The 24,329-nt window shown below is 43.8% G+C and overlaps 1 protein-coding gene across 2 annotated transcripts in view; it reads right to left on the minus strand.

Moving 5' to 3' along the window:
- The window catches only part of NID2 (nidogen 2), a 60,773-nt gene that overhangs the window by 32,413 nt on the left and 4,031 nt on the right, over nucleotides 1-24,329 (minus strand). For both annotated transcript variants that reach the window (XM_026000694.2, XM_026000695.2), the window contains exons 3-7: nucleotides 17,223-17,455; nucleotides 12,984-13,702; nucleotides 2,748-2,897; nucleotides 2,072-2,317; nucleotides 1,034-1,234 (exon numbers count right to left, since the gene is read on the minus strand). In XM_026000694.2, the coding sequence (XP_025856479.2) occupies nucleotides 1,034-1,234; nucleotides 2,072-2,317; nucleotides 2,748-2,897; nucleotides 12,984-13,702; nucleotides 17,223-17,455 (1,549 nt within the window). The remainder of the gene's footprint in view (nucleotides 1-1,033; nucleotides 1,235-2,071; nucleotides 2,318-2,747; nucleotides 2,898-12,983; nucleotides 13,703-17,222; nucleotides 17,456-24,329) is intronic.

Raw genomic sequence — 24,329 nt, forward strand, 5'->3', positions numbered from 1 at the left:
ACGTGAGCCTGTGATCCTGTACAGGGAGCCTTACAGAGGTTGAGAAGCAGCCTAAGACACAAGGTCAGTGTGGGATAGAGCTGAAACTGGAACACAAGGCAGCCTGACTCTATACCCCAAGTTTTCAACCAGTCCATTCTCTAGATTACACAGATGTGACAGCTCCCAACACCCTGCACATAAGTCTGAAGAGTTCTGGGCCAAGGAAGGGGTCGTTTGTCTCAGTTTGAGTGTGGAATTGGAAGCCTGGGCTAGTTTTCTGGCCATCAGCTGTTCTGTTTACCACCTGGGTCTCCACTACCCATCTTCCTCTCTTTATCTCCTGCCTGGCTTCTACCTCTCACCCCACAGAAGGAGGAAGGGCAAAGCCCAAAGCAAACTGCAGTGCTGCAGGCCAGCAACTGCTAAGCCAGTGTCTTGCATTCAGGTGGTTTTCCAAAACTCATCACAATTCACATGTAACAACTATGGAAGGCAGAGAGAAAAGGTGTTCTTAATGTTCATTCTAAAGAGGAGAAAATAGGCCCTCGGATGGTAAGTGACCTTATTCCCATATATTTTAAACTACACATCCATGATCTGAATTCTGATCTTCTGACTCCAAATCTAGCATTAGTTTTACAACACTGGGCAGCATCTCATTTTAAAACAGGCTGAAACAAGGGTATAGGACAAGTAAAAATTCCAACAGTCCATAATTTCCTGTGTCCCAAAGAGCACAGATGGTTAAAAACTGTATGTAATTATACAACCCCTTCCCACCCCCCACCCCCTGAGACAAGGTTGCTGTTGATTACATTATTACTGGCATTACATTAGTACTGGGAGAGGGATCTTGATATTCATTTGTGTAGCAGCCAACACTTCTCTCCCTTATACTATATACCTGGTAAGAGTAATAAAAAGGACATTGAGCTCCTTTTATGTGCCACACACTGTTCTAAGGACATTCCATGTAATAACTCATCATCCTCACAAATATCTCATAAGGTATGTACTGTCCCCATTTTATAGATGTCAAAACTACACATACCTGAATCCAAGTAGTGGTAAATCTCCTTGTAGGGAGCTATGTGGGCTGTGAAATTCGCTGGAATGTAAGGCACCTGGCCTTGAATGTTGGTCTTAATGCTCAGATAGTTCTCTGGGTCAAGTCCCTCAGCAGTTTGAGTGATTTGAACCCTCTCTTCTCCTGGGTAGAAAGTGATTTCCATATCATGGGTAAAGGTTGCACCTGGAGAGGAAGAGAGACTTCAGCACACAGCTAGGATGAGATGTAGTACCCTCCAGTAATAATTACCACGTCATACATCTTAATTTCTACCACTGTTGGAAACAGTGCCTCAGAAGATCATTGGATATCCAGAACTAAGTACTACCAGCTGCTGATTTCATCGGTTCCCCAAATCTTCTATTAAACAGTGTGATTTTATCCTGCCTCATTTCAAACTGCTTCTCTTTGTAACAGCTTGTTTTCTGTGCGAAGCTACTAGGAACACCTTGTGCTTTCTCTTTGTAAGGTGCCAGATTTAACAACAACAACAAAAAAACTAGCACAAAAACTTAGGATACCCAGTTAAGTTTGAATTTCAGAAACAATGAGTGTATTTTTAGTATGATACATCTCATACAATATTTGGTACTTTTACTAGGTTATTCAAATGATGACTGTTTACCTGAAATTCAAATGTGACTGGATATACTCTACCTACTTCTAACTCAAAGTTTCATTCAAAATTTGCTGAAAAACAAGTTCTTACAAATAGCTCTTGAGTCTATAGCTAGAGGTGGGGGAAGAACTTTTCTCTCAGTACCTATGATAAGGATAAATCCAATAGGAAACAAGCCTTTTCAGGTAGGGAGGAAAGAGGCAAAAAGTATCCTCAAAACACTTGCTATCAACATGTGGTCCTTAGACCAGCATTAGCAAACCATTCCCAACTACCTCCACACAGAAAACTATACACCTGTGGCTCTGCAACACTGAACAAACAAATTCTCTTTCACGGAATAAAAACTAAAGCATGATGGCTGGTGACCATCAGCCTCTTCAAAGGCCCCTCCTACTCACCTGTGAAGCTAAAGCCATTCTCCCAGCCTGGTTTCTCTAAAGCAAAGAGCCAGCCAAATAGGCCTCCAATTGGTGTGAGTGGGAGAAGGGCTTGGGCCGCAGGCTGAGGGATGTGGCTGATGGCCGTGTAGGCTCTGCCATCATTGCTCACAACGTAAGCATGCAGGTCCACGTCACTGAAGTGCACAGGCAAGTGGCCCACGTGGAGGTGGCCACTCACTTTCCCGTTGACTCGATGAGGCGCTCCTAAAAGACAGCAAATCCAATCAATTTTGACCACCATCCAGGTTGGGGATGGGTGCACAGAAAACAATTCCACTCACAATTCTCAAAACTCAGTCTTTAGCCATCTTCGTGATGCTGTCACCAACCAAGTAACCATCTACATACAAAACAGACCTGTCTTCGATTTATCTTCTCCCATCCTCCCACTCTCCCATCCACTTTGACTCTAATGAGAGCTGGCAAAGAGGAGAAAAGATTTCTGGCTAATCCTCAAATTGGGAAATCAGCCCAAATGTGTTCATTTCTCAAACATTTATTAAGCACCTGCAAGTTGGCAGTGCTTTGATTCAAGCAGGGGAGATGCAAGGTCCATAAGCTCACAGCAGCAGTTGGAAATGAGCGAAAATACCCACGGAGCAGCCCCCAGTCCAGTCAAGCCTGTATCCCTTACCTGCTGGTAGACAGTGCTTCCCGTTTCCGTAAAACCTGGACTGGCAGTGGCAGCAGAAGCCAGTGGTGTAGTCCGTGCAGAAGGCATGCCGGGAGCACTGTCTGTGGTTGTGTTCACAGGTTTCCTTGTTGGCAGCATTATACGTGAAGACTGGAAAGTAAAAACAAACTTGCGTTAAAAGGACTAAGTGATTCCAGCATCGTGGCTGTCAAATTTTATTAGGGACACCACATCTACTCCATAAAATCAGTTCAGATTGTAATAAACAAGTAGGTTGATGTTTAGGAGACAGGAACAACATTCAACCCAGGGGAACTCACTTACTTGGTCTTCTGACAAGAAGTACTGCTGACTGCTCCCATCTGGTCTCACCACAGAGCTGGTGAAGTCAGAGGAGGCTGCACCACTCACCACTCGGGTGGGGGTGGTGCAGGAACATAAAAGCCAACCAGTAAGCACAGGTTAGGCCAACCTGCACAAAGCTGCCATCTTATGAACCTACAATGGTCACATAGCAGCAGTTCTAAGTGGCTCAACCTGAGAGCAACGACCCCGAGAGGAAGACCGAAGAGAGAAATAACAAATGTGGTCTCAGGTCCAAGAATGCTTTTCTTCTAGGGGACACTGACCCTAGAGAGAATAACTTGTAGCTTCTCACTGCCCAGGGAAGTAGATTCTCTTCCGAATAGGGCCTTCAAGGGCACACCCCCTAAGGAAAGTGTATAGAGAGGGAGGGAGGAGAGGGAGGGAGAGGGGAATGCAGCTGTTAGATGTCCTATGCCTTTGCAGGGTTTCTGGTGGCAAGTATGGCACAAGCAAGATTGCTGTGCAGTATAAGACAGTGGGTCACAATCACAGCTCTTCTAGGAGACCCCAGTGGACCAGTAGTACTCCTTCCATCTTCCACTTATTTTGCCCATTAATGAAAAGGCAGCCATCTGTACTCCCAAGAAACAAAGTAACTGGGGCAGAGGCCATTGTCCATAAAGGAAATGACCAAGGGAGTGGAGTGTGACTAGAGGACGTTAAGGGAAAAGAGAAGGCTCTCTCTGGACACCAGGGATGATGTTAATCCGAGTGTGGCCACCAGGAGGCAAAGTGGCCATGCACACCTGGCCTCCACCTTCCCCGGGGCAAGAGGGAGTTGGGAGACTCAGGGAGCCCAGGGACAGCACAGAACCCCAGTGCTGGACTCTGTTGCTGCTGCTGCGAAGTGCCAGCTCCCAAGGAAGACAGGTACCCTACTCCTAGGCAAACCTAGGTGGCAGCTGTGCTTCAGATGTAGGTCTGAGAAAGAGGAAACCAGAGGGTAAGGAAGAAATGGAAAGATCAACAGGTAGGCACACAGGATTCCAGGGAAGAACAGAAAACAAACCAACAGAGGGAAGATATAGCACCATGGTAAGTCACAACACAGCCAGAAAGGGACTTAACCAGCAAGTAAAAAATTGAACAAAGTAAACATTTAAATAGTGTGTCCTCTATGCCAGAGACTACTGTGAAGTTTATTAAGGCTTTCAATTTGCATGTGAGCAGGGGCTCTTTTTATTCCTGTTCTGCAGATAAAAGATATTACTCAGCCATTAGAAATGACAAATACCATTTGCTTCGACGTGGATGGAACTGGAGGGTATTATGCTGAGTGAAGTAAGTCAATCAGAGAAGGACAAACATTATATGGTCTCATTCATTTGGGGAATATAAAAAATAGTGAAAGGGAATAAAGGGGAAAGGAGAAAAAATGAGTGGGAAATATCAGAAAGGGAGACAGAACATGAGAGACTCCTAACTCTGGAAAACGAACTAGGGGTGGTGGAAGGGGAGGTGGGTGGGGGGTGGGGGTGACTGGGTGATGGGCACTGAGGTGGGCACTCGACGGAATGAGCACTGGGTGTTATTCTATATGTTGGCAAATTGAACACCAATAAAAAATAAATTTATAAAAAAATAGTAATCACTGAACAAAAAAAAAGATATTAAAGGGACCTTCCTGAAGTCACACAGGTGGTAGGTAGCAGAGTTGGAATTTGAACCCAGGAGGTCTGGCTCCAGATTCCTAATAGCTGTGCTCCAATGGAACCCAGGTACCTAGACCATGAGAGCTAGGTTAAGGATCTGATCAGGTGCTTGAGGTTGATCAGCATAGGCTTCAGCAAGTAAGATGTGAGGCATACTTTAGAAATCAAGCCTAATGGTAGGAGATAGCAGAGATGCTCCAGATGGGGATTACAGCAAGCAGAGAAAAAAAGCATAGGAGGAGCATTAACTTTAGGGCAGTACTTGACTGCTGCTTATAGATTGAGAAAGCAGCAGGTGAGGGGCTGGCAGGATGGTAATACAGTTTAAGTGGAATATCCGTGAACATCATGAGAATAAAGTCAATGACTCAAGACTTGCTATATGGCCTTGATGATACAGCTGACAAATTTCAGTTTGATAAAAATAAAAATTTAGCCATAACCCTGAACATTTTTTTATATTTTTAAAAGATTTTATTTATTCATGAGAGACACATAGAGAGCTAGGCAGAGACACAGGCAGAAGAAGCAGGCTCCATGCAGGGAGCCCGACGTGGGACTCGATCCCTGGTCTCCAGGATCACGCCCTGGGCTGCGCTAAACCGCTGTGCCACCCAGGCTGCCCTGAACATTTTTTTTGAAATAGGGAAGTGATATAGAACTCGCATCCTTCCCCCACCACCATCACCACAAAAACCAGAATGGATATTATAGATGCTGTTGTGAAGAAAACTATGTATCACTGTCTACCATTGGTTTAAGAAGTCTGTGGGGACCTAGTTTGAGTAAAATAAACCAATGTAACTGGTCAGTCTTGGGTTTCTCCAGCTCCAAAGGTAAGCGCTTAGTGAAAGCAGCACACTGGTAAGTGCTCAGGGCACTGCCTCAGGCAGGACTCTCCTCTAGAACCAGGTGGGGAGGGACATGGCATGGGGGATTACAGTGGGGGGGGGTCACCCCCACCTCTAGAACTCAACCTTGGCCACAGCTCAGGTGGCTCTGTGCAATCCGCAGAAATGCACTATTCCTTCCTCTCTAAAATCAGGGTGACACACTTCTCATACCTTCATCGCCAGAAGCCACACTTTTTTTGAACATATTTCTGAGTACCAAGGTAAAAAAAGCAATCTGATACAGATCTAAAGGGTGGTCATTTTCAGGTTGAGGAAAAATAAAACCAAGCTCTAAACACTGTTCTTCTGAATTAAATTGTGAGTTTATATTATATTCCCTCTATTTGTTATTTGGTGAAGACGTGTCCTTGCACTCAGTCCCCTTTGCAAGAGTGAGTCATCAAACAGAGACCTGGGACACGGGAAGACAATAAATAGGGAGAGTGGGTTAATTTAAAAAGGCACAGGCATGGCTTTCATATGGGCAACAGGAGAGGAGCTTGGTAGTGCAGCCAGCAGCTTACAAAGGCAACTGTGCAAAAGTTTGAGCTGCCATCCAGACTGCACTTTTCCTCACAACAAAAAACACTGGTTAGGCTTCCATGAAAGGCCATAAGGAGGCTTAAACTATTATTATGACAGGTTAGTGGTTATTGGGAAGCTGGCTCGGGGATATTCATAAGCAGTTTTTTCAGGGGGAACATTGCATTCGCAGGATGGAGCTTGTTGCGTCACAGATAGAAGCTCAGCTTTCCAGCCCCAGGACAGCTACACAGGGAAAAGATGGGTTCACTCCTAATGGGGAACACATGTTTCCCTTAGGATGGCTTTTCTGTGCCTGCCTTCACATAGATGTGCACACAGATGCACACCTTACAACAGCTCATTAGGGGAAAGGTAAATGCCCGTTGCACTTTTCTTTCATTTATTAATTCAGCAAATAATGTGAGCTCTCTGGGCACCCGGGTGGCTCAGTGGTTGAGCATCTGCCTTTGGTTCAGGTTGTGATCCTGGGGTCCTGGGATGAGTCCCACATCGGGTTCCCTGCAGGGAGCCTGCTTTTCCCTCTGCTTTTGTCTCTGCCTCTCTCTCTGGGTCTCTCATGAATAAATAAAATCTTAAAAAAATAATGTGAGCACTCACTAAGGGCCTGGCTCTGTTCTAGGAATTAGAGACACAGCAGACAAATAATGTGAGCACTCACTAAGGGTCTGGCTCTGTTCTAGGAATTAGAGACACAGCAGAAGCTTACATTCTCTTAGGCAGCAGTGAACAGACAGGTAAATTATTTAGCACAGATATTAAGAGTTGTGCAGAATCTTAAATCAGGGAAGGTCAAGAGGGCTGATGGGGAGGGGACTTTGTTCTTTAGAACAGCAGGATCAGAGAAGACCATGGGAGAAGGGGGTGGGTACTTCCGGGCAGAGGCTGGAGGCAGGGACACTATCAGCAGGACACAGTGGGCTGGGAGAGGAGCAGGGGCAGTGAGAGAAGGCTGGGGATGTATGGGCCAGTTGATGGAGGGCCCCTACAGGTCATAGGATGGAGCTGGGCCTCAGTCTGAGTGAGAAGGGGAGCCACTGAGCTGTCCAGAGCAGAAGAGTGACGACATCGGACTTAAGGATACCTCAGAGAACGAGCCAGTAAGTGGGTGCCAGCAGTTGGAAGTGCTGTTGGAGAGGAGAGGGCCCAGATATGGAATATTTTGAAGATGGATCTGACAGGGTTTGCTGATGGGTTGGATGGAGCAGAGAACGAGGGCAGAAAGGGAGAGAAGGCAAGAGGGAGGGAGGGAGAAAGAGAAAACAGAGAGATGTCAATGGTGACCTTCACATCTCGGTGAGCTGGGGTCTCCTGAGACAGGGGCACCGGGCGGGGCAGGCTTGTGAGGGATCCGTTCCAGCAACAGCTTGGAGGCATCAGGGAAGCTCTGCTCCCTCCCACAGGACTTAGAGCCTCAGCAGGGCACCATTCAACCAGGCAGAGGGAGAGCTGGCATTTCACTGTGGGTTGGGGAAGGGGGATCACTGCATCACAATCACCTGGAGGGCTTGTTAAAAATGCCAATTCCCAGGGCACATCTTAGCCCTACCAATTCAGGCTCTAGGGGTGGAGCCCAGGTATCTGCACCTGCGCCACTCCCCAGGTGGTTCTTATGCCCATAGGTAATGACCTTCGGGATATCCGTAAATTTTCCATTTCAGAGCTAGAGAATGCTCATTAACGTGCGTGGTTAATGAATTTCATCTGACAGCAGCTCCTGGGGTGGTGGGATTTCAGGGAATGCTCTCACGTTCAATCCTGGCCAGCTGAGCAGGAGGACTCGGTGCTTATTGCCCACTCAGGCCCAGATCCACAAGCATGCAAAGTGAAGATCCTTTAGTGGAGGGAATCCAGAAGCCCTGAAGAAAAGGCAGAAATGGACCTAGAAACAGGATCCCACATGCAGCTATCAACCTCAGGCCAAATTTCTATGGGAAATGCAGATAGATCCAAAGATGCTGAACTACTTGAAGGTATAGAGTCAATGTCTGAATCTCAGCTGGATGAGATGTGCGATGAGCGTGTCCCAAAACAAAGTGGCAGTTTTCTCTTTCAGTCATCATTTATATGCTTCTCCACATCAATTTTGGATATGTTTTCACACTTCTTTCTATTCTGGTAAATAATTATCATCTCCATTTTACAGATGAGAAAACTAAGGCCCATGGAAATATGGTCTTCTGGCTCTAAGTCCCATGCTCTATTACACCGGGCAGTACTCAAGTGTGGCCTTTGGAATCACCCAGGGACCCTGGTTTAAAAATGCAGATTCTGGTTCAGACGGTGGAGAAGGGGTGTGGAAAGTGGCATTTTAAAGAAAGACCCAGGTGAATCAGAGGCAAGTGGACTAGAGCCCACACATTAATAAATCATTTTTCTTTCATGGCCTCCTGTCTCCTGAATTTACCCACAGGCTGTCTTCCAGACCCTCCTGGGACCCACTCTCTGCCTGGAAGCACCTGTCCCAAAGAGTCAGAACAGTAGAGACAAGTCTGCTGGTGACTCAGGGTACAGCAGGAGGATGGAGGCCAGCCAGTTTTGATGTGATCAGTTTGCAAAGGCTTTGTTAACTGGTTAGACAGTAGCTGAAGCAATCGTCACATGAGGACTTTTATATCATTTCTTTTTCCCATTTAACGCTTCTTTACTCATATCCTTAATAGAAAGAAAAATGGGGTGGGGATACATAAGAGAAAAGAAGCAAAGGCATTACCAAAATACTTGAGATGTGTCCTAATTGGAAGTTACTCACGCATATGGAAACTTCTCTGCACTGCTTTGGATCTGTCCTTCACTTTTCCTTTTGCCAGCAACATTTAAGCACCTGTTTTCAGCCTTGGGCCTGGCCTGCCTCCTTCTCTAAGAGCTCTGACGGAGCCACGTGGAAGGGGACAGTGGGCAGGCTCCAGGCACAGTGTGCGAGAAGAGAGGGGACAGAGGGCTCCCAGCATGGGGCTGCCCCTGGCAGTTGGCATGACTTTTACTTTTGACAGCTTTCACTGCTCAAAAAAGGACCCACATTTTCACTAAAGGAAAGATCTTCCTGTTTCCCTGCCTTGAAGAATGATTAGTAAGAAAAACCACATCCAACTTTGTAAATGAAAAACAGTGGCATGCTTTTTCCTCCGGTTTTCATGTGTTTTATTTCGTGTGTGTGTGTGTGTGTGTGTGTGTGTGTGTGTGGTGTAGCGATGCTGCTTGGACAAACAGTTATTAGGATCACCAGCAGGCTCTCCCTTGCAGGTGTCTTCACCGGTATGGGAGGCCTTGGTGTTCACAGACCCTGAGCACCCTGGAGGTGTACCCAGGAGAGATGCTTTCTCCTCTGGAAGGTCGGATGGGGAGGCAGAGCCTGTTCTAATTCATCTTGAGGTGGAAGCTGCATGAGTAACACATTCTTGCAGCCTTTCCCAAAGCCAAAAGTCTGGTTGGACTAAAAGCCACAGGGAAATCCCTGTGACAGCCTGGGCTTTCCCAGCTCGACTGCCATCTAAGTAGGAACACGAGGATCCCACAATGGAGTCTGTATGAGTAGGTTTTGAAAGCCGGGTGTCCCTCCCCTTTCTAATTCACCATGCAAACTGAGGCTAGATGAAGCTCCTGGTAGCACCACCTCAGCAGGTGTAAGAATATCTAAGAGCTCTGGAAGTCATGACCCCTGCTCCCCACCACACAGGCAGACCCGGTCAGCTGTAATTCTGACCTCTCTCACCCACCCCCTCATCATCTCTCTCTCCATCTCCATACTTGTCAGTCCTCTGTGCTGACTGTTTCCCCAGTTTCCTTCTCAGACCCTGAGCCCATGGTCCAGCTCAAGGCCCTCCTCCGTCACAAAGACTTCCCAGACCGCAGGGACACGTAGGGCTACCTTCTGCTCTGTTACCTTACCACCTGTACTAATCCTTCCATGGCTTCCTTGCCTCTTACTCAGACAAATCTCTCAGTATTTCCAGGCTTCAGTTTCTCTGTAACATGGGAACAATAAGAGTATCTACCTCACAGGGAAGCTCAGAAGAGTGACCATGGCAGCACAAACTAAAGCAAGTTCCACTTAGCAACCCACTGGGTATGTGGTAAATGCCAGGCAAAACTTCTAGTGTTTCAGTCAGAGAAGGACATGCAGTAGGTGCTCATGTAACTTTCTGGGTTGTCGACAAGCTACTGGAGCTCCCTGGAGTCACAAGGCACCTCAGACAGGATGCTTGCATTTCCACTTTATTGCTGGTTCTGTGGTCTATGAGAACAGAACAAAGTGAGTAATACACTTGAGGCCAGAACTAGAATGTGGTTGGGACATTCTTGCGTGGTGTACACATGTTCTGAAAAGAATCTAGATTTCTCAATAACAAGAAGAGCCTCTAAAAAGAGTCCCTAAGGGGAAAAAATTGAAAGGGAGAGAGATTTGGGGGGTTCTTTAAATCTTAATATCTTCATTTGGCAAGATGACTTCTAAGTTTAAAGGGGAAATTAAAATGCAATGGGCTTGGTGCCTTCCATATTCAACTTTAATTCTCACAGCTACGTCATGAGGTCTACATTTCCTCCATTTTATAGCTGAAGAACATGAGGGTCAAACAGAGTATACATCTTACCAAAAACCACACAGCAGAGCTGGGAATCAAGCTCAAGTCCACCTAACACCTAAAGCCATGCTTCTCTACTCCATCAGTAGAAACAGCCAGGCAGGATGGTTCACAGCTGGGCACTTGTAGGCAATGTTCTGTGTGAGTCTCCACCATCCCCACCCACCAGCTGTCCCAGAGGAAGTCCACACAGACCTCTGGGGTGCCAATGTTTCATCTGAAAAAAGAAAATGTCATAACTGCATAGTCCCATTAGCCACACAGTCTTCCTAAAACCTGAGGGGAAAGCAGAAGCTTGCCCATTTTCCCTCTGTGCTTTCAAGTTTCCAAGTCTCTCTGTGCTTTCTAACATGCTGTTGCTGATTTTGTTGTTGTTGTTGTTCAAACGTTTCTGGTTGGATTTTCCCCCCTAAATGTTGTAGTGTATTAACCGGCTTTTTCATATGCATTCTGCCATTTTTAAGACGTCAGGAGTAAACGCCCTCCAGCAGCTGCTAAATATCAGAGTTCATGCCCCAGAAGGCTTATGGCTGCCGCCTCTGTTCTTGACTCTCTTTAAGCCTCCTCCCCTATTACTGCAGCGAGCTTAACCTCTCACAGCTCAAAGCAGGCTGTGCAGCCCCTTCTTCTTAACTCCTTAATAAATCACTCCACAGATCCACTTAATATTCCAACCTCTTCCCAGGCCAGGAAGTCACAAGGGAAGAGACCATTTTAGGATTCCATCTTTACCTCAAAATCCCTTTACTATAAATCTTTGATACTTGGTTTTACATTTTCTTTAGATATACAGAGTTTTCACTGAAAAGTCAGGAGGTTGTCATAAGGAAGTGAAGGTTCTGAAGCCTTCAGATAAAATTCACATCTTGGATTTAACTGAAATGTGGTCCTTCAGCACAAAATAAAGCACGGTGATTCAACAAGCCTATTGGCTAGTCTCTTGCCATCCCTTCACCCCATTCCTCCTGTTTTAAATATCCTATAGTAACAACAGCCACAATTTATTAAGGATCAGTTAGTACAGACACTGAGAACCTTGTTATCTCATTTAGTCCCCTCAGCAAATTTAAGAAAAGTCAGGGACTTGGGGGTTCCAAGAGTGCCTCAAGCAAATGCACAAGCAAGCAAAGCATCTAGGATTCAAATCTAACTCTGACACCAATAGCTCTCCCTCTAATCATTACATGAGGCCACTTTCATCACAAAGTCGTTTCTTTCCTCCTAGAATAGGCACATCTTCAAACATATTCTTGCTTGATCCCTACCACAGCAGAAGAACCCAGAAGGCCCTCTTTGCTAGGTCGACTTGTTTTTACTACAAAAGAATGGGAAACAGAAAAGGTGGGGGGGAAGGGGGAAAGAGGTCCTGAAGAATGCTTTCACCTCTGGCCCCTTTCCTCCTCTTAGAGGTCAGAAGAGCAATCCCTGGAACAAATGGGCTCAGTTGCCCACTCACATGTTTACATCCCTGACTGGAAAGAAAGAACCAATGTGACAAGTCTTAACAAGGAAAGGAAGGCGACATGACTTCGTGTCTGTATTAATTAACCACTGCCTCCTCTCAGCATTTCTTTTCTGGCCCCTCACTCTGGTCAGTGAGTCATGAAATGAGGACAAGACTCCAGGGAGGTGAATACCACAGCTGCACAGCCATGAACCAAAAATGACAAGACACAGGTGGTTAGCAATTTTCTTTCCCCATGGGTCTCCTCTCCCACACGCCACCGAGGCATCTCTCACCAAGAAGAACACACGCGTTGTCCCATAGTGGAGTATGAATCTGGAATGATCCTCTGAGCCAGCATAACCAGTCACTTAAAAAAATTGCCTTAACCCTTTCATCCCTGTAATGTCTATGAAACCCCAGAACGTTTCACCTTTGCTGAACTTTCAAATTGAAATACTTCATTACACTTGAGAGCATAGCTGGCCCGAGCAACCTAGTTCTTCCCCACTTGCTTCATGAGGCCCATTTGTAGAAAACATTATTAATGGTCAAGAAATTCCAACAGAATCTGCCTGCCAAGATTTATTTGGCAAAGGAAAGCTACTCCATCTCCTGAAACATAGGTTTAAAAGTCCATTCCAATCTTCATTTGCTAAACATCACACCAACTCACTTGAGAGAAAAATCGCAACTCTGTGCAAACCAGCATCTTAAAAATGAAATCCCAGCACCCAGTCTTCTCAGGCACTTACCCTCCGTGCTGGAATCAATGACATCTTCCACACCTAGCACTTGCCTCCCCTGACCCAGTGGAGTATGAGCTGGCACGGAGTAATTCAGAAGAACTGCCTTTCCTTCAGGATGGGCTGGAGGAACATCCTCTTCTGAAAGCGGTGCCCCTCTACCTGGATGGGGAGGTGGGGTTCCCTGGGTAGGATCCAGTGAATCGCTTTCTATCTCTGATGGGGCTGGGCCTCTGGTCCCTGGCTGTTCAGAAGACTCCACTCGGCCATTTAAATCTGGAACATCTCTCCCCTCTAGAACTCTCCCCTCTTTGGTTTGAGGGTCCAAGGTGACAGACTCTGTTTCAGGGTAGGATTGCCCATCACTAGCTGTCAGATGCGGCAAAGGGGAGGCTGGAACAGAATCCGGTGGAGATATCCCACCTCCTCCAGGTCCTAGCTCAGCCTTCGCCTGGAAGGAAACGTCAATACTGCTGTGGCCATTCCATGCTTCCTCAGGTTCACTCGGGGGGTATTCCACTTCTCCCTCATTCTCATCATAATAATCCAAATTGTCCTCAGTGTAGTCACTTTCCAGGGCTGCCTCAGGCCTGAAGGACTGCTCTGGGGGAGGTGAAGGGTGGGCTTTGGTAAGGTCTCCTCCAATGGTGGCTGGCCTGATATTTTCCAGTGGGGAGGTGCTGCCGATATGAAAAGCCCACACTCCAGGAATCCCCAGGTTGCTCTGTCTAAATAAAAAGGAAACGGTGCATAACAAAAGTGTCCACTTACCCACCATCCTACAATGGTGAGCAATTTATTTCAAAACTGAAAGACTATTAAGATAAGATTCAAAGTTTTCCCTAGTATAAAACCAAATAGAACCAGGCCTACATGCTAACTAAAAGGACCATACTGAAATTTTGACATTAGGTTTCAGAATGCTAGACCATCAAATTAGAAATCTCTAAAATTCACATATTTTGTCTAAAATCTGGCTATTTGAAAACAAATAGGGAATGATGGAGTATTTTATGCCTTCTCTACTTTTAACACGCTTGGGAAAATGTATGCTTAAAAATCTTTGCCAAACAAATAATAATGATACATTATTGTACATAATTTTGAGACTTAGTGATGTCCTGGATCCTTAATGTTGAGATTGACTTTAAAATACTTAAAAAAAGATGAATATGGTGAAATATCAACAACTCTAAATCCAGGGGATGAGATTTTGGGTGTTCATTTATGTATTCCCTCCATTCTTCTGTGTATTTTTGAAAATTTAAATGAAAAGTAAAATAGAATATTAAATTGAGGAACATTCCTACAATTGAAGGTATAGAAGGACTTTCTAAGAGTAACAAAGACCTAAAATCATAAAGGAAGAGAACAATAACTTTGCCAACCCTGAACTTACAGCTTCTAGATGGTAAATAGCTTTAAAGATGAACAACTGGACAAATAGATTCACATCATATAAAAGGATTAATATACTCACTATATTTTTTCTTATTTACGAGCTCTCTTTGCAAACACTCCAACAGAAAATAGCAAAGGACAGGGGCAGAGAAGTCACAAAGATAGATAAATAGCTATTATACTACTAATCAAAGAAATTAGAGTGAGAGTATAAACGTTTACACTGATCAGATTCACAAATATTGAAAAGAGGGCTTCTGGGTGGCTTAGTCAGTTAAGCATCTGCCTTGGGCTCAAGTCATGATCCAGGAGTCCTGGGATGGAGGCCCCTGTTGGGTTCCCTGCTCAGTGGGGAGTCTGCTTCTCCCTCTATCTCTGCCCCTCCCCCTACTCGTGTACTCTCTCTCTCTCTCTCTCAAATAAAATAAATAAAAACCTTTATAAATATATAAATAAATAAAATAAAATATTGACAAGCTGCTGATCACAGCTCTATCTTGTGAGGACATACACTGGACATTTCAGAAGGGCAGTATGTTCCTGTTCATCAGAATGTTCAACTGTGTATAGCTTTTCTCAGCAATTCTACTCTTAAGAAGTTATCGTTAGTGGAAATGAGAATCTGAGCAACGTGTGTTCTGCTGTTTCTGCAATGATATTTATAATGAGAAAAATAAAAAAAAACATGTTAAGTGTTCATCAATAAGTTATTATCTTAATGGTATAGTATAACTATGATGCAGTGTTCTGTAGTCTTAAAATGATTAAAAGAAAAAACACATGTATCTTCCTGAATGATACCTATAAAATAGTGATAAATGGGAAAATGTCGCATGGATAGCAAAAGAACCATATTGGTTTTTAAAAGTTTCTGCATGGTCCTACAGTCCTCAAATAACTAACACTGGTTATCACGTGAAATGGGTAGTGATACTGGGTAATTTGTGCTTAAAGTCTGTGCTTTCTTTTTTATGTTAAGCATGGATTATACTAAAGAAAAGTCCCTCCCTCTGTACCACATCTTTCTCTGTTCTCATCAAGCAAGTTGGAGATCTCTAGGAAGCATCAAAAATACAAACTGAGGGCAGGCACCGACAGAGGTAAATGTGAGCGCTGCGTGTGTGTGTGTGTGTGTGTGTGTGTGTGTGTGTGTATGCGCATGTGTCTCCTAGTTCCAAAGGGTCTTTATCACCGCAGTGGGGAAGCACAACTGCTTTTTCCTGCAGGTTGTTTGGCCCCCATTGCCTCCTGTACCCTGAGTACTGCTGGCACTCTTTCCAATGCTCTGGAATTGTTGATCTGTTCGTGTGTCGCCCCTACCAGAGTGCAGGTTGTTAGTGTGTGCGGGGCCTATGTTTCAGACATCTTTGTATTTCAAGTGTTTGGCCCATTGTGATCTCTCAATAATGTGTGAGGAGAAGAGAATCTGTGGAAAAGTGGAAGAGGAAGGTGCAACCATAGAAGAGAAAGCAAAGAGCTGTTTTCTCACAACTGGATTTCTAAAGGTAGCCTGGGTGGAGACCTAAAGATGCCCAAGGTGGGTCATAAGACTGGGAAAGGAGACGAGGATTCAGCACAAAAGAAGTAGTTCAGAACTCCAGGCTCGTGCTTGAATTTTGAACTTGCCCCTGAATAACTCTGAGGTCACAGGCAATCTAACTTCCCTATGCACATTTGTCAAATTGAGAAAAATAGTAGAACTTACCTCCTAGGATTCTTGTGAGTTTTAATTAAGATAACTTGTGGAAAGTGTTTTACATGGTGTTTGGCAAATAACAAGCTCTCAATAAATGCCAGCTCTAAGTAACCATATTTGGTTGTAGGGCCTGCTTGCTGGCAGCTGAGCAAAGCGATGGCATGCAAAAGTGTAAGGTGTTCCAGGGCCCAGGAATAATGTAATGGAAGGAAGAAGCAGTTAGGCAAGGCTAAGTAACCAGTGTATTCCGCCTGGCTTCTAGACCCGGACTTGGGAAAGAAATAAAAGCAAAGATTTTTTTTTCGCAAGCCCTAAAATTAACAAATACCAACTGGTGCTAACCCAGATATGGTACTATGTGGACCGACAAAGAGCAAAGGGGCTTATTACTGCACTAGTAGAGTAAGCCTCTGATGGGTCTCAGGAATGTGCCGGCTACCTCATGGAAAACCAACCAGTGTGGTTTCAGTTGATGAAGCTGTACGGAAACCCTGAGACCTCTGAATGCTACCAATGTGTTTGGTTTTCCCTTTGCCCCAAATTACACTATTCTTGACTTAACTTTTAACGTGTATCTGTCTAAATGATTAAATCACAACATCTCCTCCTGTGAAATGATTAACTTGGAAAAATCTGTTATATTACTGGATATTTTTATGTGGCTCCAAGAGCAATGTTTTCCATAGCAAGCCTCAGTGGCTGTGCAAACACATACACACTGTTCTGTTTCTGATGTCTGTACCAAATAGGGCAGAAAGGATAGGGAGCCTTTTATATTTCGGTGAATTTGCTCCTCCCAGGGTCTAATCTAATTCCTGGTTTTGACCTGAAGCCTCCCTTAGCAGCCACCAAGAGGGGCACCTGGGTGGCTCAGTGGTTGAGCATCTGCCTTTGGCTCAGGTTGTGATCCCGGGGTCCTGGGATCAAGTCTCACATCGGGCTTTCAATGGGGAGCCTGCTTCCCCCTCTGCCTGTGTCTCTGCCTCTCTCTCTGTGTGTCTCTCATGAATAAATAAATAGAATCTTTAAATAGAGGGGAAAAAAAGAAGTCATCAAGATATTATTTAATGGTGTTATGGCCACTCAAGTTTGGGTAGCTGCAAAGGGTCCTTACATCTGACAGGGAAGGGCTTATGCCCTATGTTACTTACTGGTAGAGATTTTTCACAGACTGCTCAGTGCTAGTCAAGCTGAAATAGGGTCCTTCTCTCTTCAGGTCATCGGTCTCCCCTCGGCAGAAGCCCACCCGAGCAGGAAGCTCGAGCTGGACGTTGTAAGACTCTTTGGGGCGGGTTCCAAAGAACTGAAGGCCATTGGCAGGGTAAAGAAAGAGGGCGTAGGTATCAGATTCATCAGATGCCAGAACTGCCTGGAAAGTGTTCAGCTATGAAAAACAAACAAACAAACAAAAATAGGTAAGATTCTTAATTAAATAAGAATAGAAAAAACAATGCAAGCAAAGCATCATTAAAGTATAAAGGGTCTCCTACCTTCTCAGGATTCCTCCAAATTGCTTTTATATATTATTTTCTATTCAAATTCCTCTTCAAGTTGTAATTTTATAAGCTATATCATTACCATAATCCTCTTTTATCATTTAGATCGATACTTGAAATATGCATAGGTAAGAACCATAGGTTCCAAAAATAATGTTTTTAAGGTTTCAAACTTCTCTCATCCAACCGTCTTTAAGAGCAAGTATCAGGCACCTGGGTGGCTCAGCAGTTGAGCATCTGCCTTTGACTCACGTCGTGATCCTGGGGTCCTGGGATGGAGTCCTGCCTCAGGCTTCCTCTGCCTATGTCTCTGCCTCTCTGTGTCTCTCATGAATAAATAAATAAAATCTTAAAAAAAGGCAAGTACCAAAATTCACCTGTGTATTCCCACAATTGCTGCCTTAGTTTACTGCCTTGGGCACTCATGTGGAGCATTCATTCATTCATTCATTCATTTGTGCGTTTACTGAATGCCTATTATGGGCAGGCATGGTGTTAGCCATTGGCTGGCTGACCAAAAGCCTCCATACTATTCTCACAGCCTCTCTCTTTTCTCTTTCATCTGCCTTTTCACACCAGCACCTGAGTTATCTGACCCTCATTTCACAGACCAGGAAACAAGACATGTGGGCTAACAGATCTGCCTAAGGTCAGCCGGCTCTAGAATCCATACCCTGCACCACTAGGCATCCTAACTCCTTAGCATCCCATTCAAGGTGGTTTCTAACTGCCCCAAACTCTTTCCCCAGGTTTAGATCTGCTGGGTCTTCATCACACTGAGTAATATTCCCCTTTGTGCTTTAACATACTTTAATGCTTCTGTATTTTTGCTCATGTTTCTCTGTGTCCGGAAACCCTCCTAACCTTCTAATGCTGCCCTTCTGAGGTATTCTATGATTCTCTGTAGATTTATTTCTGTTCTCTGACCACCCATAACATCTTTGTGGGTGTTTCTGGTTAGTATTTACCTCCATCTTGCCTGGTTAGCTGTTTCTGTGTTTGTAAACTCCACTTATTAATTCACTTGCACATTAATTCAGCCAAGTACCTACTAAACATGAGGCATTACGCTTGGTGCTGAAGTAAATGGAGCAAAGAAGGGAGTCTCTGCCCAGGACCGTCTCATACTTAGAAGGGAACGGCCATGGCTGGAATTCAGGACAGTTACTGTTGAAGATAGTACAGGCCGGATGAGGGTGTGTGAGGTGTCAGGCTTAGGCTGGGAGGCATCACAGAGGCAGCCTGTGAACATTAATAAACACAGGAGGAGCCAAAGCAGACCAGAGTGAGAGGCCAGGAGTCTGAATTAGCCACAAACTCCACACCTAGGCCCTCATAAAATCACTCCTTAAAGTTCAATTTATTCTTGTTTTTTCAGCCAGACGCTTTTTGCCTTTACCTATATAATGCTATCTCCATCCATACCCCCAAGTAATCTGTTAGTGGTATTTCCTTATCTTAAACCGGTATTATATTTAGGACTCTCTTCTCTCACTAAATCCCTCTCCTTTTACAATTTGGTAGGGAACTGGGAGCTATTTATAAATACCACTACTTCCTAAATAATGTGACTCTTAGAAATGTTATTTTAAACAATGTTTTAAATAACATTTTAAATAAATGGAGTATTATTTCTCCATTTTGCTAGACAGACAAAAGTAGGCCCCAGAAAAGAACATCATATCTTACTAAATAAAATAGCAAACAATAGGAAAGTGCCTTGCATTTCATTCTGTCCTGGGCCCTTCCCCATATGGTGTTCAGACTCTTCCAATGTTTATTCTTCCTTTCTCCAATGCTTAATTTCAAAGTATAGTTCTGACATTTTGCTTATAGGACACAGCAATTCAGGTGTTAAATGCTTTTCAAGAAAAAAAAGCACACAATCTTTCTTTTTGTTCTCTAACATAGACACACTTACCTTATTTTGCTTTCTTTTAAAGATTTTATTTTTAAGTAATCTCTGCATCCAACATGGGACTCAAACTTACAACCCCAAAGCCAAGAATCGCATGCTTGGGACGGCTGGGTGGCTCAGTGGTTAAGTATCTGCCTTCGGCTCAGGGCGTGATCCTGGAGTCCCAGGATCGAGTGCCACACTGGGCTCCCTGCATGGAGTCTGCTTCTCCTTCTGCCTGTGTCTCTGCCTGCCTCTCTCTCTCTCTCTTTCTGTCTCTCATGAATAAATAAATAAAATCTTAAAAAGAATCGCATGCTTTACTGACTAAGCCAGCCAGGCACCCCTGCTTTCTCTCTTTAAGCTCACACACTTAAAGATGGTGGAGGTAGAGGGCTATATATTTGTTATCTTTACAGTTGTTGATAGTTTCATCAGCAAAGTTTGACGGTTCCAGAAACAAAAGGCAAAAGATGCTTTCTAGAATTTCTCAAAGCTAGGAAACCTTAACTTCTGCCAAATGTAAACAAAGCCTATTCTGCAGTATGTCTATACATAATACATACTATGTCATTGATTAGCATTGATTCCATAACTTCAGAGTACTCCTTTGGTCAGAATCAACAAGCTTCAGCTAGGGAAATCAAAGTACTTGAGGAAAGAGAAAGGACTTGTAACAAGCTAAGCTTTCCAAGCTCCTGGCATTGATTACCTACAACAAATGTAAGATATGAAGAACCCTGGTTCTAAGTTTAGAGAAATTCTGTAAGATAAGGGGGGGGGGGGGTCCTATGGATTGTGAGGAACTGAAGGGGATGGGGGAGGAGAGGAGGGAGAAAATAAACAGAGCTGTGAAGGGGAGTGTCTGGCTTTTACTGTGGAGCCTGGGAATTTAGCACTTTATTTTATTCGTTCTTGTCAGTCAAAAAATCCAGTTTGATGAAAATTTATTCAATGCCTTTTATACGCCATCCCTAAGGCAAGCACTTATTATATAGGTGGCAAGGCTGTATTTAATCTACTTGTCTCCACTGAAAAAGGCGAATAGGAGGATTTTAGATAGAATTTATGATACTAAAGTACAGGCCAAAAGAGTTTGGCTGTTTAAAAACCACCCACACACCAAATGATCACTTTTAGAGTTCTCTCTCTTGGCTCTACAAAATTCTACATCTAATTGCTAAAGAGCATACTTCTTAAAGTCCTGAAGGACTCCTCCTCCCAACACACTCCTCGACTGGCTTCCAGACCGGAAAGGTCTTCACATTCCTGGAGACCAGTGCCTTTGCAAGAACCACACATGCTCTGTCTCTGAAGATAAACCCTCAGATGGGCTGCCAAACCCTACAAAAGGGTCACCGGTTCCCAACTTCCTCAGGATCCCAGGGAGGAGAGAGGGGCCTTCATGGGAAGAGAAGTAGCACAGAAAGGATCAGGGCCAGTGGCTGCCTTGCTTCAAAGTTTCTGCCATCCTGTTATCAGAGAGAAAAGCCAGAGTTGTCAGCAGGAACCAGGCAGGGTCTGACTCTCCCTTTCAGGTATGGGACATCACCAGTCAATGTTGACTTGACACTCGGCAGAACCAGGCTGAGGGATACAAAACATGCTCCTTTACAGGCTTCTAAATTTACAATTCATTTAATTAATTTTCAGCCATTTGGCAAAGAAACAGAATGGTGCCAGCCTTGTCTCAAACAGGTTTGCCTATAGTGGCTTACAAAAATTACGATAAAAATTCAGAAGTAGGGTAAATCCTACAGGGGTCACAAAATTCTCTTTCCAGTCTTCCTTAGGGTCACATGTTCTCTACAGTGGTAGCATCACTGACTTCTGGCCTCCAGTGTTTGGTGTGAGCACTAACCTCCATCCCTTACTTTAATTCTCCACCTCTCAGTACCTGTATGTTGCTGTCACATGCATGATTTCCCCTCATTCATTTTTTTATGCCCTAAATCCTATAGATCCTGCCCAAAATTCAAAGATATATGTTCTTGTCTCTAATGTGACATCCTTCCTGACTCTTAGTTCTTAGGAAAGCTTAAACATTTCATGAACCAATTTCCATATATGTCTCTATTCAGCACATCTTCACAGCTATGTCTTAGCCTCAGGTTAAATGTTTTCAGATAGACCCAGACCTCCTGTCTTCTGGACTTCAGCTCCAGAAGTCAAAAAGCTACAATGAAGTCCTTCTACCTCTCATTCTCTCTGTGGATTCACCACCCTCCATCAAGGACAATCATCCCTTGAAACAAGTCAACACCCTCTAGTCCCGATGGGCTCCGATGGGCAACCTTCCGTTCATGTGTGACGGCCCCATGACTTCATCCATGTCTCCCACCTCAGCTCTCTCAGCCTGCTCCCAGAACAAGGCCTTGCTTAGAACATTTTCTCCTGCTGCTTCATTCTTGAGATCCATTCTTTCAGCCCTTTCAGCTCAACTGACATTCAAGGTCAACAAAACAATCCCCATATCACAAAGATCTGTGTGACCAGTTCTCCATAACTCCCATTTGTCCAACAACAACAAAACAATTCTCTCCCTCCCTGCAAACCACAGCTGAAGTAAACAGCAGTCCTCTTTATGTCTCCGTCAACAAGTTCTTTGAAGGTCAATACTGTGACTTCTTTGCCCTGTGAGGTACCTATGACAGTTGAGGAGTCTCAGATCAACTGAACTGATAAACACTATCTGTTCCTTTTTTTTTTTTTTTTTTTTTTTAAAGAGAGCCAGGGGGAAGGAGAGAATCTTAAGCAGGCTACACATCCAAAGCACCCAACGAGGTAGATCTCACGACCCTGAGATCAGGACCTGAGCTGAAATCAAGAGTTGGATGCTTAACCAACTGAGCCACTAAGGCACCCCATATTTATCCATTTTGTTTTTAGTTGCAGTTACACTTTGCCATTCCTGCAACATCAGGTACAACATCTTGTCATACTCCCTGTGAATATCCATGGAGAGGAAAGGCAACAACTGAAATAGTTTTAAATGGTAAAGATGCCTGTTCCTCTGGTATCTTCAAGTTTCCCAGATAAACAGGGGTTAGTGTGTCAAGGTTTAAGAAAGCCACGTAGAACTCACACAGCCCTTCAGGCAAGGCAGATGACTGCTTGCCAAAATCTATCTCCAAAGAACTATTAAAATAAGAACTCAAATCACAGAGCTCTTTAAAGTATTCTGAAGAACCTTCAATGTGGGTAATTGAAAAAACATCCTCTCTCCAAACAGAACCCTTATCTTCTTTTGAAATGAAACAAATTCTGAAGCCAACTCAGCATATGGCAATATCTGAAGAATGATTTTAACTAGAAAAGAGAGCTGGAATCTACAAATCTTCCCGTAGTTCCCACCCAAAAGAGATCAAACAGAAGTTGTAGTTCAGAAAACCTAATATTTAAAGAGTTCTAATGTAAAGGCCTTACATCACTGAGTCCTTACAAGATAGAGAAATTTAAAAACCAGAATCTGCCCCTATCATGCCAACATATAGGAACACAGATTGGCTGAGCAGCCACATCCACTAGGTCTAAAAGAATACAATGACTACTTAAAAACGTCACCTTAGTTAATTCTGACTACAATCCTGTAAGGTAGGCATTTGTCCCCCATTTTACAGCTTAGGAATCTAAGAATGAAGCTAAGTCATTGCTTCCAAAGCTACTGCTAACCTTTTACAACCCACATCTTCTTTCAAACTGTTTTTGTATTGTCATTGTCTTCACAACCAACCTGAAAGGTGGGTGAAATAGCAGTATTCCCATGCTACAGGCGAAATTGAAACAATAAGTGACAAAGTCACCTTTTCTGTATTGTAATTTTTGGTTTCAAATAAGCTGTGAAAAAATGAAATCTTAAGGCTCTAGTGTGATTTCACCATCCCAGCACTTCTGTACAACTGTTCATCTCTCTGACTCCTCTCACTCAACTCAACTTCATCTTTATATTGTTGAAAAAGTAAGACAGGTGCAGCTGAATTCAGAGCACTGGAATGCTAATTTGGAAGTATTAAGGTATCAACAGCATCCTTGCCAGCCAATTTCATTGCAAGTCCATTTTTCCTTTGAATGAAATATGATGCCAAGTACTCTTCTGATACTAAGATCACATCAAGCCTTATTTATTGGAAGTCTTTGGGAAAAGCACAATTATCATTGTGTCCACCGACATTACTTGAGCCAAGAAAATGGGTCTTGCATGAAAAAATCTGGGCTAAAAGCAATACGAAAACAAACAAACAAAAAACAAACAAAACGGGCACCTGGCTGGCTCAGTTGGTAGAGCATACAATTCTTGATCTTGGGGTCATGAGTTTAAGCTCCACACTGCGTGTAGAGATTACTTAAAAATAAAGGCAATAAAAAAACTAGGAATCAAATGTGTATTCTAAACTGACCTTTGCCTCATTAAGAGCAGAATTCTGGACAATTGCATTATCTTCTATTTGCCATTATCTGTGAAATGCAAACAGTAATTCTTGTACTTATCTTGTAGGATTGTTGTGGGAAGACAATATGATAAAATAATGGTTTTAAGAATTAACTAGGTAGCTTGAATATACAACATATATAATAATTGTCTTAGTAGTCTTTCCTTTGAGCCCTTACCTTTTCAATATAGACAAAAAAGAACTCTGGGGAAAAAGAAATTCAATCCCTTGCTTAAAATTCTTCAAAACCTGTCCACTGCCAAAGAAACAAGTCCAAACTCCCAGAAGAGCATGATCTGCCCCCACCCCATGGCCTTTTCATCCTCATGCCTAAACACCCTTCCTATTCAGTAATAATGTACCACATGCAATGCCCAAAACACATTATACTTTACAGAACATGGGTAATAGGTCACATGCTATTTCTTTGGAGAC

This window comes from Vulpes vulpes, chromosome 6 (assembly GCF_048418805.1).
Source record: "Vulpes vulpes isolate BD-2025 chromosome 6, VulVul3, whole genome shotgun sequence".
Taxonomy (NCBI): domain Eukaryota; kingdom Metazoa; phylum Chordata; class Mammalia; order Carnivora; family Canidae; genus Vulpes; species Vulpes vulpes.